At 44.2% G+C, this 13,836-nt stretch overlaps 1 protein-coding gene across 3 annotated transcripts in view; it reads right to left on the reverse strand.

Moving 5' to 3' along the window:
- The window catches only part of LOC138498137 (tachylectin-2-like), a 459,435-nt gene that overhangs the window by 14,836 nt on the left and 430,763 nt on the right, over window positions 1-13,836 (reverse strand). For all 3 annotated transcript variants that reach the window (XM_069622011.1, XM_069622012.1, XM_069622013.1), the window contains one exon: window positions 7,314-8,166. In XM_069622011.1, coding sequence (XP_069478112.1) covers window positions 7,314-8,166 — 853 coding nt within the window. The remainder of the gene's footprint in view (window positions 1-7,313; window positions 8,167-13,836) is intronic.

Below are 13,836 nucleotides of genomic sequence, written 5' to 3' on the forward strand. Positions count from 1 at the left end.
TCAATTGATAAACATGGAAGTGAGTCTGTCTTCTGGTTACCATCCAGAGACCGATGGCCAAACAGAAAAAGTGAACCAGGGTTTGGAACAATACTTACGCTGCTATACCACCAGCGCTGAGACATCCTGGGTGCAGTATGTCTGGCTAGCAGAAATTGCTTATAATAATACTGAACATACCTCTACTAAATGTACCCCATTTTTTGGGGCCTATGGTTTTCATCCAAGGGTATTGCCGATGGCTGCTAATTCTCCGCCAGTAGATTCACCCACGTTGATGGGACGCCATGCCCATGCCCAACAAATTTGGACCCACATTCGAAAAAAATTTGAAGTTGCAAAGGCAACCTATAAGACCTATGCTGATAGAAAATGGCGGGAAAGCCCTCCATACCAACAAGGGGATCGGGTGTGGTTGTCCACACAAAATATTAAACTGAGTGGACCACGTAAATTACAACCCCGGTTTCTTGGTCCATTCACCATTTCTGCCATAGTCAACCCAGTAGCAGTGAGGTTGAGCCTGCCCAGCAAAATGAAGATCCACCCCACCTTCCATGTCTCACTGTTAAAACCAGCCCGCCCTACCATCCGTACAGAAAAGCCACCGCCCATAATCGTCAAAGGTCATCCAGAATATGAAGTGTAAGCTATTTTAAATTCCCACCAATGAAAAGATGGGCTTTATTACTTCATAGATTGGGTGGGATATGGGCCGGAAGAGCGAACCTGGGAGCCGGTCCGAAATGTCCATGCTCCAAGACTTGTTAAAAGATTCCATCAAAATTAACCAGATAAACCCAAACCCAGATCCTTCTGTGCGGGGGGAGGGGGGGAGTACTGTCAGGGAGCAAAGCTCCGGATTCTGTGGGCAGAACCTTGTTGAGGCTGCTTGCACACATATAAATACTTGTAAAAGATGCCAGCAAGGTGTAAAAAACTACAGCCGTATAGAAGGCTTCTGTGCCCTCATTGCAGGAAAAGGACCTGCAGAACTACATTACCCAAGCACCCCTGGGCCAGGATCTACTTGACCAGGCCCACGTTGGCGAGGCACGCGCACGCGTGCACATCAAAGCCAAAGCACAGGGCTTGTGCTTGAACACACGACCTGAGAGGACGTGTTCACCGGAGCTCCAGCTACGGGGATCAGCACGAGGGGCCACGCCCCACCAAGCTTCTCCACAGGCCCCTCGCCTGCACAAGATAAGTCACGCCGTGCAGGGGGAGGTCCACAACACTGGGGAATTGCCTGCCATAGCCGCATTACAGAGCGGACGACAGAGGGCCATCGGAAGCAGCAGAGGGGCACGCGCAGGGGGTTCAGCCCAGCATCCTAGATCCCCCTGTTTTTCCGAAGCTAAGTCTCCATCTAATTCTCCTTCGGTGCTATAGACGCTAGCAGGGTTATTCCGATTGCGCGCACAACTACAGAGCTACAGCCAGAGCAGTGCATATACTCTGCATACGATTAGAATACTGAATTAGCCATGCGGTGAATACCGCGTTCACCCTGATTTGTGCGACTCAGCAACTCACGACCCGTCACATGCGACAGATAGCACGAACGCTTACCCAGGGAGGCAAATTTGACTAAACCCTACATCCCAAGGCATAGGTGCTGCGCGGAGCCACGTGTGGCTTAGAACCGCACAGCTAAAGCAAAACAATCACATTGCATGCAACTAACACGGAGGCAGGAGGCAGGAGGCAAACTCTGAAAGGGGCACTAATCTGGCACATGTACTATGTGTTGCATATGAGTGTGTGTGTGTGAAGAAACATGCATAGTAATTCCTGCTCTCTTTGCAGCACTGATAATGCTCCATAACCGGACCTGAGGGTGCGCAGGGAGGAGGCCAGCACTCACCCCCAGAGCTATGTGCCTTTCTGACCTTACATAGTGTTGAGTGCATGTATATTGGTGAATATAATGTAATTGCATTTTATTGTGTTTTCCTGTGTCCCCTTGACCTACCTGCTTTCCCTCTCCTAACCCTCTTTCCGGTTCCCCTCACAAGCTGAACCCATCCAACCAGCAATTCCCTAACCCTCTTTCCCCACTGGGGTCTCGGAGGCCTGTGTGGGCTTACGCTTGCAGGCGCCCAGACCGCAGGGGGGATGGTTGGTTCGTGCCACTCCTGGACCTGGAAGCCGGACGCGTGACAGCAGTAATTGTTCCTTAATCAATGGCAGTATTTTATGTGGACGGTAGATAATGAGTAGTATTGTGCATTGATGCACAGCTCAACCAAACTGGGCAACAGTCCTGGTGTTGACATCTTCATTTGTGCTGTGTTTAGAAAGGAAGATGCTGACAATCAAGTGGCCACCATGAAGAGGATGTTGGCATTTCTGCGTCTCGAAAAGCTGTTGCCGTCTCTTGGTAGAACTTCAAAGACTTTCAAATATCAAGACACTGGAGAACCACCTACACATCTGCTAAAGGATTTGGGATAGAAGTAGGGAGACAAATTTCCCGTTGAATATCTAATTTCACATGGCATTTGGCAGAAAGGAAGGAGGGGTGCTCAAGAGTACCATGTCCTTGTGTAAAACAGTGTAAGGACTTCTGCTGAAAGAGCCTTAACTTCATCCTGAAGTAACTACCAAGGAGGGAACTTTCAAAGTCATTAGATGGACATCTGCAAAGGCATAGATACGTACAAAACTTTTAAGAGAAAAACGGCCCAGATTTAACTTCCATGCAGAATGGGAGATGCTGAGCAGGGGAACAAGGCGTGGCAATCCCTCTAAATGATACTTCACCAATAGGCTGAAGTAGAGAAAGATACTCAGCTGGCATGTCTTTCAGCTGTGAGAGCGGCAAGGTAAGAGGTACACAAGTAGACCCACATTATGGAAGAGGTCAGGTGAGAAATAAAATACATCGCCAAATGAACAGCTCAGGGACTTTATTGGCATATGGGAACATCCAGGCCACTTGGTACAAAACCAAGCTCTGTGAAAGGCTTTCCGGCCAATTGAATGATGATCAGATTTTTAGAGGGGAAGCCAAAAATATTCAGAACTCAGAAACCATTATGCCAAGTTCAATGTGTGGGAGGAGGGGTGAAAAACGAGACCTCCCTGTTGAGTCAGGTTGTCCTTTCGAGAGGGAGGATGACATGATTACGTGGTTATGCTTGAACGTAGTCTAATTCCACGATTATGTTGTGCGGGGCTTCGTAGCTCCTGGAGGCACACTATGTAACTATAATAAATAAAACAGAAATGGAGGAACGCAATTGATTCATGTGGTTAAGTAATCCAAGCACTACTGTCCACAGATGCAGATGACCCAGTCTCCTGCTGTCGATGCAGGTCAGAAACATCTGCTCGGGCCCTAAGAGGCAGAGTGCCATGCACAGCTGTACCAAGAATTCTTGAGACACTCACAGACAGGGTCCTTTAACAGTGAAAGGAATAACCAGTTGGCTGAAGGGATCAAACCAATCAGTGCCCTTATGTGTGTATGGTACAGAGGTTAGAACTCAAGGGGGATCCCCACCCGCTCCCTGGAAGATTAAGGGAGAGGAAGGACACAAGCTGTTGATCATAACATGAACTTGCAATAAGGATGAAGAATTCACGCTCCTTAGAAGGTGGTGAAAAAGTAGCAACGCTGGATTTGTGTGAAAAAGGAAGACGTGATGAGATCAAAAACTGAAGAGAAGAACATTGATAAATCACGGAAACCAGACAAGGTTAATACACTGTGTGGCAGCGTTATGGTGCCGTTGCAATAGCAAGCAATGGAGCACACCTACAAGACAGGACGATGAAAGGATCTTGGAAAGATAAACCCCGGGTGGCACCACCCATACATATAGAAACCAGGAGATGTAGAATATTGAGGAGTGATCTACACTCATGAAGGCGAGCAGTTCAAGGGGGGGTCACTCACACCTCACATAAACCTTTCTAAAGGTCCATCAGCTTCATGCTGGTCCTGCGTCTTGGCCTGAATCCAGACTGGAAACCCTGTAAGGGATGGTTGAACTCTAGATGGCTTGTGGTTGGCCTCTTCTGCAATGACATTGCATATGTAGATGAAACATTAGAGCAATGGCATTACACGCTGTGACCACTCCTCTGCACATACTACAGGTGGCGGCGTGGCCTTCATACATAAAAACTCCCTTGACCTAAGAGTGGTATCCAACTCCAAACTCAAATCAGCTGAACTGCTGACAATCAAATTACTACTAACACCTAACCAAACGGCCACCCTTCACCTTATCTACAGGCCCCCAGGTCCGGCACCCACCTTTGTCAGTGGAATTTCCACTCTCCTTCTTGACAAAACGAAAAACAACTCACAAACAATAATCTTAGGCGATCTTAATCTAGGTCGTGGTGACACAAAAGATCTTGTAGCAACTGATCTGGAGAATGCTCTTATAGACCTTGGCCTCACCTTGTACATCCAAGAACCGACCCATATCAAAGGCAGGACCATCGATTGGTTAGCCGGCTCCAATTGCAACATCCAGGTCCTCAATAACTCCCCATGCTTATGGTCTGACCATCACATCATTACATTTAACATTGAAGCTACCCCGCGAGCCCCAACACCAATAGCCCCAGCACTCCCCACCCGCAACAAAAAAAATATAACAAGAGAACAACTCCTCCCACTGTTACTCCCCTCTCTTAATGTGGCGACCAACTCTTGCTATGATCCCACCTCCCTAGCAGACACTTACAACCAAACGATGCTCACGGCTATCGACTCTATAGCACCAATCAAACCTAGGAAGGCCAAACCACGAGCACATCTTAACTCCTGGTTCACTCCACAGCTAAGAATCCTCCGCAAAGCCAAACGCTGTGCGGAAAACCGTTGGAAAAGCCACCCGTCTGATGAGCATAAAGATGGCTTCCTCCTTGCCTCCCTCACTTATAAAGACGCCATCATCACTTCTAAAAAAGAATCACTGAACAATCGTATCATGCAAGCTGATTCTAACTCCAAGGAACTCTTTAGAGTCCTAAAAGAGCTCGAAACCCCAGTCTCCCTGACATACACTTGCACAAAAGACAGCAAATGGTGTGCTAACATTCAAGCAGCCCTCCTAAACAAAATCTCTATGCTTCAATCTAAAATTAAAGAAAAGCAGGACTGCCTGAAGCGCGACAACCGCTCACTCTCCCCTACCAGACCCACCCTTTCCAACACTGCCAATATTAAACCCTTCACCTTCGCACCGCTCTCTGTCACCGAGGTAGAGAACATCATCCTCAGGATGAAACCATCCAACTGCCAAGGTGACCCGTGCCCAGCTCCCATCATTAAGGACTCCTCCGCCCATGACTTAGCCCCATTCATTACAGTCTTCATTAACTCCTCCTTTAAAACAGGTATTGTCCCGGACAACCTTAAGGGTGCTTGGGTGATCCCGCTACTAAAAAAAACGTCTCTAGACCCAAGCATACCTACGAACTTCCGACCTATTACTACAGTACCATTTCTGCTTAAGATATTGGACCGTGCAGTTTACCTGCAGATTCAAATCTACCTTGAATCAAACAATATGTTAGGTCTCCGACAATCTTGATTTCGGCCCAGACATGGGACCGAAATGGCTCTACTAGACCTAAAAACTCAGATCGAAGTACTGAAGCACAAGGGCAAACTAGCAATGCTATTATTTCTCGACCTTTCCGCCGCATTTGATTTGGTTAACAACCAGATCCTTTGCAGGCACCTCCACTCTGCTGCCAACTTCTCATCCTCAGCAGCGGCCTGGATCAAATCCTTCTTGAGCAACAGGTCCATGAGGGTCTTTGCACCTTCCGCTGCTGCGGATCCCTCCCCTATTCATTGCGGCGTACCTCAGGGTTCTTGCGTGTCACCTACACTTTACAATATCTTTACGAAACCACTCTTTGATGTGCTTGATTATCTGGGTGTCTCCTACACCAACTATGCAGACGACACCCAGATACTCATTCCCATTTCAGGTGACTATCTTGCTGATACCAAGGCCCTCAATGACGTCTACCTGGTCATCCAAGCTTGGATGGCCCAGCACCAGCTATGTCTGAACGACGATAAGACGGAGCTCCTTATCCTGGGTACCTCACAACGCCTGAGCAAACTCGGGCCATCTTATCAGTCATTCACCATAGACTTCAACTCCATACGAGTCTGGAAAGACACCAAAACACTAGGCTTCTACCTGGACTCCACCCTATCCTTGTCAAGACAAACTAATGCAGTCAGGTCTGCCTCTGCCTACACGTGCAAACTCATCTCAGCTTGCAGACCATTCCTCACCACCCACAATAGCGTCACACTTGCAAGAACACTTATCATGGCTAAAATTGCTTACTGCAGTGCTCTATACCTAGGCACCAGCCAAGAGAACCTATCCAAACTCCAAACCACCCAGAACAATGCTATTCGAGCGGCCCTGAACATCCCTCGCAACCACCACATCTCAGAAGCCAGAACTAGCCTAAAGTGGTTACCTGTGAAGCAGAGAATTTCCCTTAAAACCCTTGCCCTCACGCACAAATGCCTAGCCAACAAAGCCCCGATCTATCTCTGCAGTCGGCTTTCGCGCCACTCCACTGCCTGACCACTAAGAACTGCACAGACTCATTGCCTAACAATCCCTAGGTTTAAGCTTCAAAAAGCTGGAGGCACTAGTCCCTGTCCTATCCTCTAAACTATAACACCCTCCCCGCTACTATCAGAGCCGAAGACTCCTTCAACACCTTCAAGACTAAAACCAAATCTTGGCTCTTTGGCCAGCAATAGACATGTTCGACATCTGTCCTACTTACTCAGCCCGCTTGTCCCCTGACACCATTTCGGGCCTGCTAGCTATGCCAACTATTTTAGCTCACCCTAGGATACATCCTCTGCGGATCCTAGGGGCACTGTAGCCATGTAATATATATGTATAATAATATATATATTGTAATATATGTAATTAGTAAGATTGTTATTATGCTAGTATTGTTAAACCTCTGAATGTAATCTATTCTCCTGTATGTATGTTCTTTTTTTGCAACCCTGTACAAATTGGGCCCTGAAGCCTGATGGCTTGCGCGTTATGAATAAACAAATACAAATACAAATGATGTCCATCGTGGCACCCATGCTATGACTAGGAGATTGCTCCATAGCTTCTGGCAGATGCATTTAAACATGGAATGCCTACATGACATGCAAACCCAGGATTGACATTATGAGCGATGCACAAAAATATCAATATTTGAACATTTTTCTTCAGCAAAACTCTACATCAGCCATTAAAAATCCCATCTGCGATCACAAATAGTGTTGGCGCCATACATACTTAAATGTGGAGTTCAAGGGTGTTGAGCTGTCCTTGTTGTCATAGTCCTGTTCTGCCACGACCTCTATGCCTTCGTTAAAGATGGTTCCGATATCAGTCAGAAAATCGAGGTTCAGAATCTTCATGATGGTTTTATCACGTGTAAATGCCAGGACTTTGTACATGTTGTAATTATACCCCAATTTCTTGGCTCTGTCTTGCCACTTCTCATACTTGTGAGTAGGGGGTGGGCCTGTGTAGATGTCCCCATTTTTTTTGTCGACAGCCCACAAATTTCCATCCGGGGTGAAGGCCATAAAATGGCTTAATTTTTCCCAGCTTGGTCCATTGCCAATCCGTGTAGCATCACGAAGCCAATATTTGTCTACTCCAGTCGGAGGGAAGTCTTTCACAAACGTATCTGAGGTAACTCCATGCAACATTCCTTCATGATCAAAAAAGAGGGCGTGGAAGACCTCCCATCCACTATTGCCAATTTTCTTTGCTTGGCTGTACAGCCAGGGGACGTTCTCATTGGTTGGCGTTGGACCTTTGTACAACTCTCCCTCACGGGTGACAACATAGAGAGTGCCTTTAGGGTGGAAGAGAATGAATCTGAACCTATCCCAGTCAGTCTTACCAACACGCGTCGCTCCCTGGAACCAGTCCATACCCTCAGAGCTTGGCATCGTCCCTTGGAACAGCTCAGATCCCCGTACGGCGTACAGCTTGTCATCGAGACCGAAGGCAATCTTGCTTACATTTGCGAGTATCCCAACCTTTTGGGCTCTTGAATTATAGCTATCCTTAAAATCAGCAGGTGGCAGCCCTGCTTTGCACTGGTTTCCTTTATCCACAGTAAACAGAACCACATCTGAAATCCAGAAGAAGCAAATCATTATCATGTGAGCACTTCATCGCCATGAAGGCTTTACAATGCAGTACAGCAAAGGCATAGCGTACTGAAGGTTTTCTTTAGCACAACAAGTAATAGATCTGCTGCACATGTACTATATCTATTTGAGCTATTTAATTCACTATGCCTATAATTATAAGAAGGAAGCCATATATATTTCTTAGATGGATTAGACCAAAGCTTTTGACACTGAATTGGCAAAGGTTGTGGAACATGCTATATTGCTGCGGCTTAGATTCTGTCACTCTGCACTTTATTAAGGCACTGTATACTAATGCATCGTCTCAAGTGAGGATTAATAAGGATGGTCAGTTGAGTGAAGCTTTTAATACTAATTATGGCCTGAAGGAAGGGTGTACCCTGGCCACACTATCATTGAACAAATATATAGCAGACTTAGAGGATGCTTTGAGTAACTGTAAGAATAATCCACCAAGGATTGGGCAGCACTCCATAGGGTGGTTACCTATGCCGACGATACAGTCATGTATGACCATACATCGATTGGGTTAAACCATAGCTTGGCCACACGTTATGAGTTTTGCAGAAGTAATGATCTTTGATTGAATCTGGAAAAAAAACAAAGATTATGGTGACCAATGGCAAAAAGAATAAATACAAAAACTATATGTGGAAATTAGAAGACAGACTATTGAAATAGTTAAGTATTTCAAGTACTTGGGGATTCCGATTGATGAGACCTTTCATATAAAACTTGTAGCTAATCATATTAAAATTAACGTAAAGCAGAAGGTTAACACCATACAAGCTTTTATATCTCAAAGCGGTGAGCACTCTATCGAAGGATTGATTACAATTTACAATGTTACTATAATCCCTTGCACTCTAGAAATATTGATGGACAAGGAAATTCACTGGTTAAAGATGTTTTCAGGAAAGTTATGGTGAGGTGTATTTGGGATGGTCGTCATCTACCGCTGTTGAAGCCATATGTCTTGAATTGGGTTTTACTTCCATGCTCACTCGATGGAAAACTCGCCTTACCCTCTATGACATACAGATGATGGATCAAAGTAATTGTCAAGAATCCATCTACTTGGAAATAGACCAAATTCTTTCCCTGGAGAACATCAATAAGGTAAAGTCTTGTTGGATGCAAGATATTAGGACATTTCATGTCGAAAATGACTTTGCGGTTCAGTCTCCGGTAAATGTTGGATTGGATTATACAGAGGTGAAAATGAAATCCGAAATGTAGGATTGCATAACAATCTAAACAGTAAGGTTTCCTTCAATAATTACATAAAACAAGGTTTTACTATAAGAGTTCTGTTTAAAATATTTCTTATCAAATCCGAAATTAAAAGTTCAAGGATTTTTAATGCAATTGCGTTTTGACCAACTACCCACTTTTGAGCGAAGGGGTGCATGTATTAATGTCCCATATGAGGACAGATTATGTCACGTGTGCCACTTGAATATTGAGACTACCAGACACTTAATGACCTCTTTCAATAGACTAAGTAAGATATATGTTAAAGGAAACTATTTCTGTGACAAATACTATGAATATACAAAACAATCAATTTTGGTCACAAATATTTTCAGGGGACAACTAAAAATTAAATTACACTATATTTTATATCTGGCAATCGATTGTAAAGCTACATCCTGAAATATCAGACAATTAATTGAATGAACATTTTAGATGTCATATCGTTTTATAAGTTTCAGGGTCTTTTTTAGAATGTTTAGTGTATTAATGATTGGATAATTTTGATATATAGTATTAATAGCAATTGATTAATTAAGTGTGTTGTAAATTGTCATATTATATGGAAATGTATATTGTGATGAGAATATTGTATAGTTTCTTTTCAAATATCTCAAAGCTTTTTCTTAATGCTTTATTTTGTGATGATTACGTAAATAGTATTTTACCAATATGCCTAATAAAAAAAAGAAATATCTATGGATTTCTACTCACTGCATGCAACCTATTAATGATCCTCCAGGTTATGTTTTTCCTCCTGAGAATTACTTAATGTCCTCCTCTCTTGTAAGGAGAGATGTCCAAAACCAACACTGTTGTGGTGTAGGGGAAGGCCAACCTACCGCATTTGAAAAGACTTTTCACCGTTTGGTCAAAGCAAACTCACAATGGTAGCGTAGGCTGAACAGTAAGGCTTAGACTTCAAGACACCAAAGGGAGTGGAGTAAAGGTACACTTAAGCACAATTAGAATATGTAAACAACAGAAGGCCCACAAGATGTATATAAAACATTATTAATTTATGAACATACAAAATTTTAATGTTAAGGGTATTATACTAAAGACATAATTAATATGTTATAGGGACAGACTAGTCACACTAGACTTAATGTGAAACCTATTTGCCAGTGGATTTCTTAAAAATTCTTTGCCTTTTCATCCGCTGGATGCATTATACGAAATTTGCCCAGGGGTCTCAAAACCTGGAAAGGGAGGTGCAAATCCATCCAATGGTTCAAATGTTATAACGCATCAATAGTGTGAATCGTAAACTAATGGACAGATTTTAGTCAAACTTATTTTATCATGAACATTACTTCTTGACTGAAACAAAATGCTGCCATTTTGCATGGCAATGTTTTCCTCTTAAAAAGGAAAGGCCAGCAGCAAAAGAAAGTCAAGTCTAGCATTTTAATGTGATACATGCTGGGTGAGGTAGGGGCAGCAGAACCTGGAATTGGCTACATTCATACTGCCCAGAAGAAGTGGGCAGTGGACTGGGCTGCCATCGACCTATAGATCGGGAGGTGCGAGAGAGTCATCTGCTGAACACTGGGTGTTGCCCCATCTGCCAAAGCCAAGGAGTGAGGGTATTGATGCTGCCCCCGGCTTAACATCATGTAATGTGGTGCCGCTTATGCCCAGGCGACGCGAGAAATGACTGTCAGGCTTTGGCCGCATCACAGACCCTCAGCTGGAGAAGATGAATAGGAGTCTGCGTGGATATGGAGGAAAGTCTTATGTTCTGTCATGTGTGTTTGTTCAATGATGCTAAATACATCTTCATGCCCAGGCTATCAGCATGAACACTGACTCTGTGCCATTTGCAGGTGGTGGGATGCTTCTGTGACACTCAGAGACTGGTGCTGTAGACCCATGCCCCAGGCTCCAACAAGTGATGACAAGGAGGCATAAGAAACTGAAGAGGTACTTTTAGTAATGCATGTCACATTCAGAGAATGTGTGGAAGATGTAGCTAGCTTTCTCCATCGGCGAAACAAACTCTTCCTTGGGTTAGGTGGCTCAAGGGCCAGCCAGTGTGGCTTCATATCAATGAAACCAAATGACCTGTAGCACCCAAACACCAAAGGGTCTACTCCCACCCAAGACAAGGAGTGGAATTAAAGCTGGACAAGTTGGAACAGGAAGACATTATCAAAAGAGTAACAGGTACTACTCACTACTCATGTAGCATATTGTGGTGGCCACAAAACCATAAGACTCTGAGTTGGTGCGTATCTGCATTGATATGCATCTCCCAAATAATGCAATTACCAGCATTGGCAATGCCAACAGTTTAGGCTTATGTGCAAGTATTAGGCATTTGCCAGGCACTGTTTTAGACATCTGTGTACAACCTGCAGCCACGGGTGGGAACCCCAGCAGGTCCATATAAATACTCCTATTCTCCAAGGTAGATACACTGGCTAACATTAAATTTGGAAATAGTAGCACCTAGTATGGAAGTAGAAATAATCCAGCGTGTAGCACTACATAAAATAAGTGCTGCTATTATTATAGTTCAGTCCTTGGCCCTCATTACGAGAATGGAGGTAATGAAAAAAGGAAGGCGGAATGGTAATAGCGGCATCGTTAATGGGTCCGGGGCATTCCGACCCAACATCCCGTCAATACCGGCACCGCCCGTACCATGCCCCCTCATACCGGCATGTGCATGTGCACGCACCCCTTCGGGCAGCGAATACTGGCATGCCGGTAATAGGAGGACATCACACCCCATGTGGACATGCAAATACTGGCATCCCGAAGGTGGTAATCAGGGGCTGTGCGATGCCGGCCATACAGGCATCGCGGACCACCCGCAAACAGCATTCAGCAATCAAGCCAACTGCCACAGGTGCACACAATCACCACAGGTGCACTCAATGGAGTCCATAAAAGGAGTACACCCACACACCACACCCCTTCCCACACCAAAATGCTACCACTAGCTGTTGCAATCATGGCGCTGGAGGACATGCCTATACTGCTACAACTACAGCAACAACAGCAACTACAACAACTACTACAGCAGCAACAACAGGCAGCACAGAGGAGACGCAGGAGGAGAATGTAAGCGATATTCAATCAACACTACAGCCAAGTCAATGCCTAGTCTGGGATGCTGAGGAAAACCCGTATTAATGTATTTTTATGTCTAGTTCAGTACTCTGGATGACCACCCTTGTATAACACCCCCCTCTTAGAATCCCCCTGACCCCACTGAGCCAAGAAGTAGGTTTGTTTTGCAAATTAAAAGGTTTATTTGAGAATTTAAACAATATATATATATATATATATATATATATATATATATATAATCACACTTTATAATAAATTAATATCTGATAGTACACTTAGACATATGATGTTGATCAACAATGGGTAATCTGGCACTAGCACACTTCTTTACAATCAATGAGGAGTTAGTATAGGATGGATAAAGTAGCAAAAACACTTTTATGATTTCAAGGGAAAAGCAATGAAGAATAAAATGCAGTACAGAAATACTTGATATGATTTTAGCAAAAGATAAGATAATCACTTTTTCTCTGGCAATTTACCCCCGTCCCCTATGCAATGTAAGAAATGGAAGGAGATGGAAAGAGGAGACACAGTTCTCAGGAATGCAATCAAATACAATACGAAATTCAGTTCCCCCCAGCAAGCTTAGAGGAAACAGGTAGAAGTTTGAAACACAGGCCCAAAATGCTTTTTAAATGTGATGGCAATGGATGGGAAAATGTGTCAACTGATTTTAATTCCCTCTAGAGATTCAGGGTGAGTGGGAGATGCGTGTTGGTATTAGTTCAGGCTCACTTTAGCAATGCCCTATGAGTTATTACCAGGTTGCAAACGGATTTTAACAAAAGAAAGAATGGAGCTGCTATTTTGACAAGTGGAGAAATTGAGCCAAAATCGCAAATCGCGGTAAAAAAGTTTAAGTCGGTTCTAGGCTTGTTGGAAAGCTTAGATTCTAAGCTTTCAGAGGAAAGTTAAATCTCATTCCTAGCCCAAACAGTTCCAGAGATATGGACGATTAAATAACGGTAGTTTTTCAGATTTAAAGTAACTCAAATTGACAGGTGACAGCTTGCAGCTGCAGAATTGACAGGTGACAGTTGTGCAGCTTTAAAAATGACAGATGACACGATTTCTAGGAGGCCGTTCTACTTAGGTTAAAATAGTTTGGATTCGATTATTTTAACTAAGAGATTGGTTCTGCACAGTTCTGCTAGGTACTCACAATATAAATTTGAACTAGGCCTCGTCATGGATCTGGTCAACACGTCCGGCTGCCGTTCTGTCTGCTCGGCGGGTCAATCAGGCACCGCTTCTGCTCACAGCGATCTGGGTCAGCTCTGCTCTGCTGGTCTAGCCTCTCTGGATTCAGC

This window comes from Ambystoma mexicanum, chromosome 5q (genome assembly GCF_040938575.1).
Source record: "Ambystoma mexicanum isolate Mex_15411 chromosome 5q, UKY_AmexF1_1, whole genome shotgun sequence".
NCBI lineage: Eukaryota > Metazoa > Chordata > Amphibia > Caudata > Ambystomatidae > Ambystoma > Ambystoma mexicanum.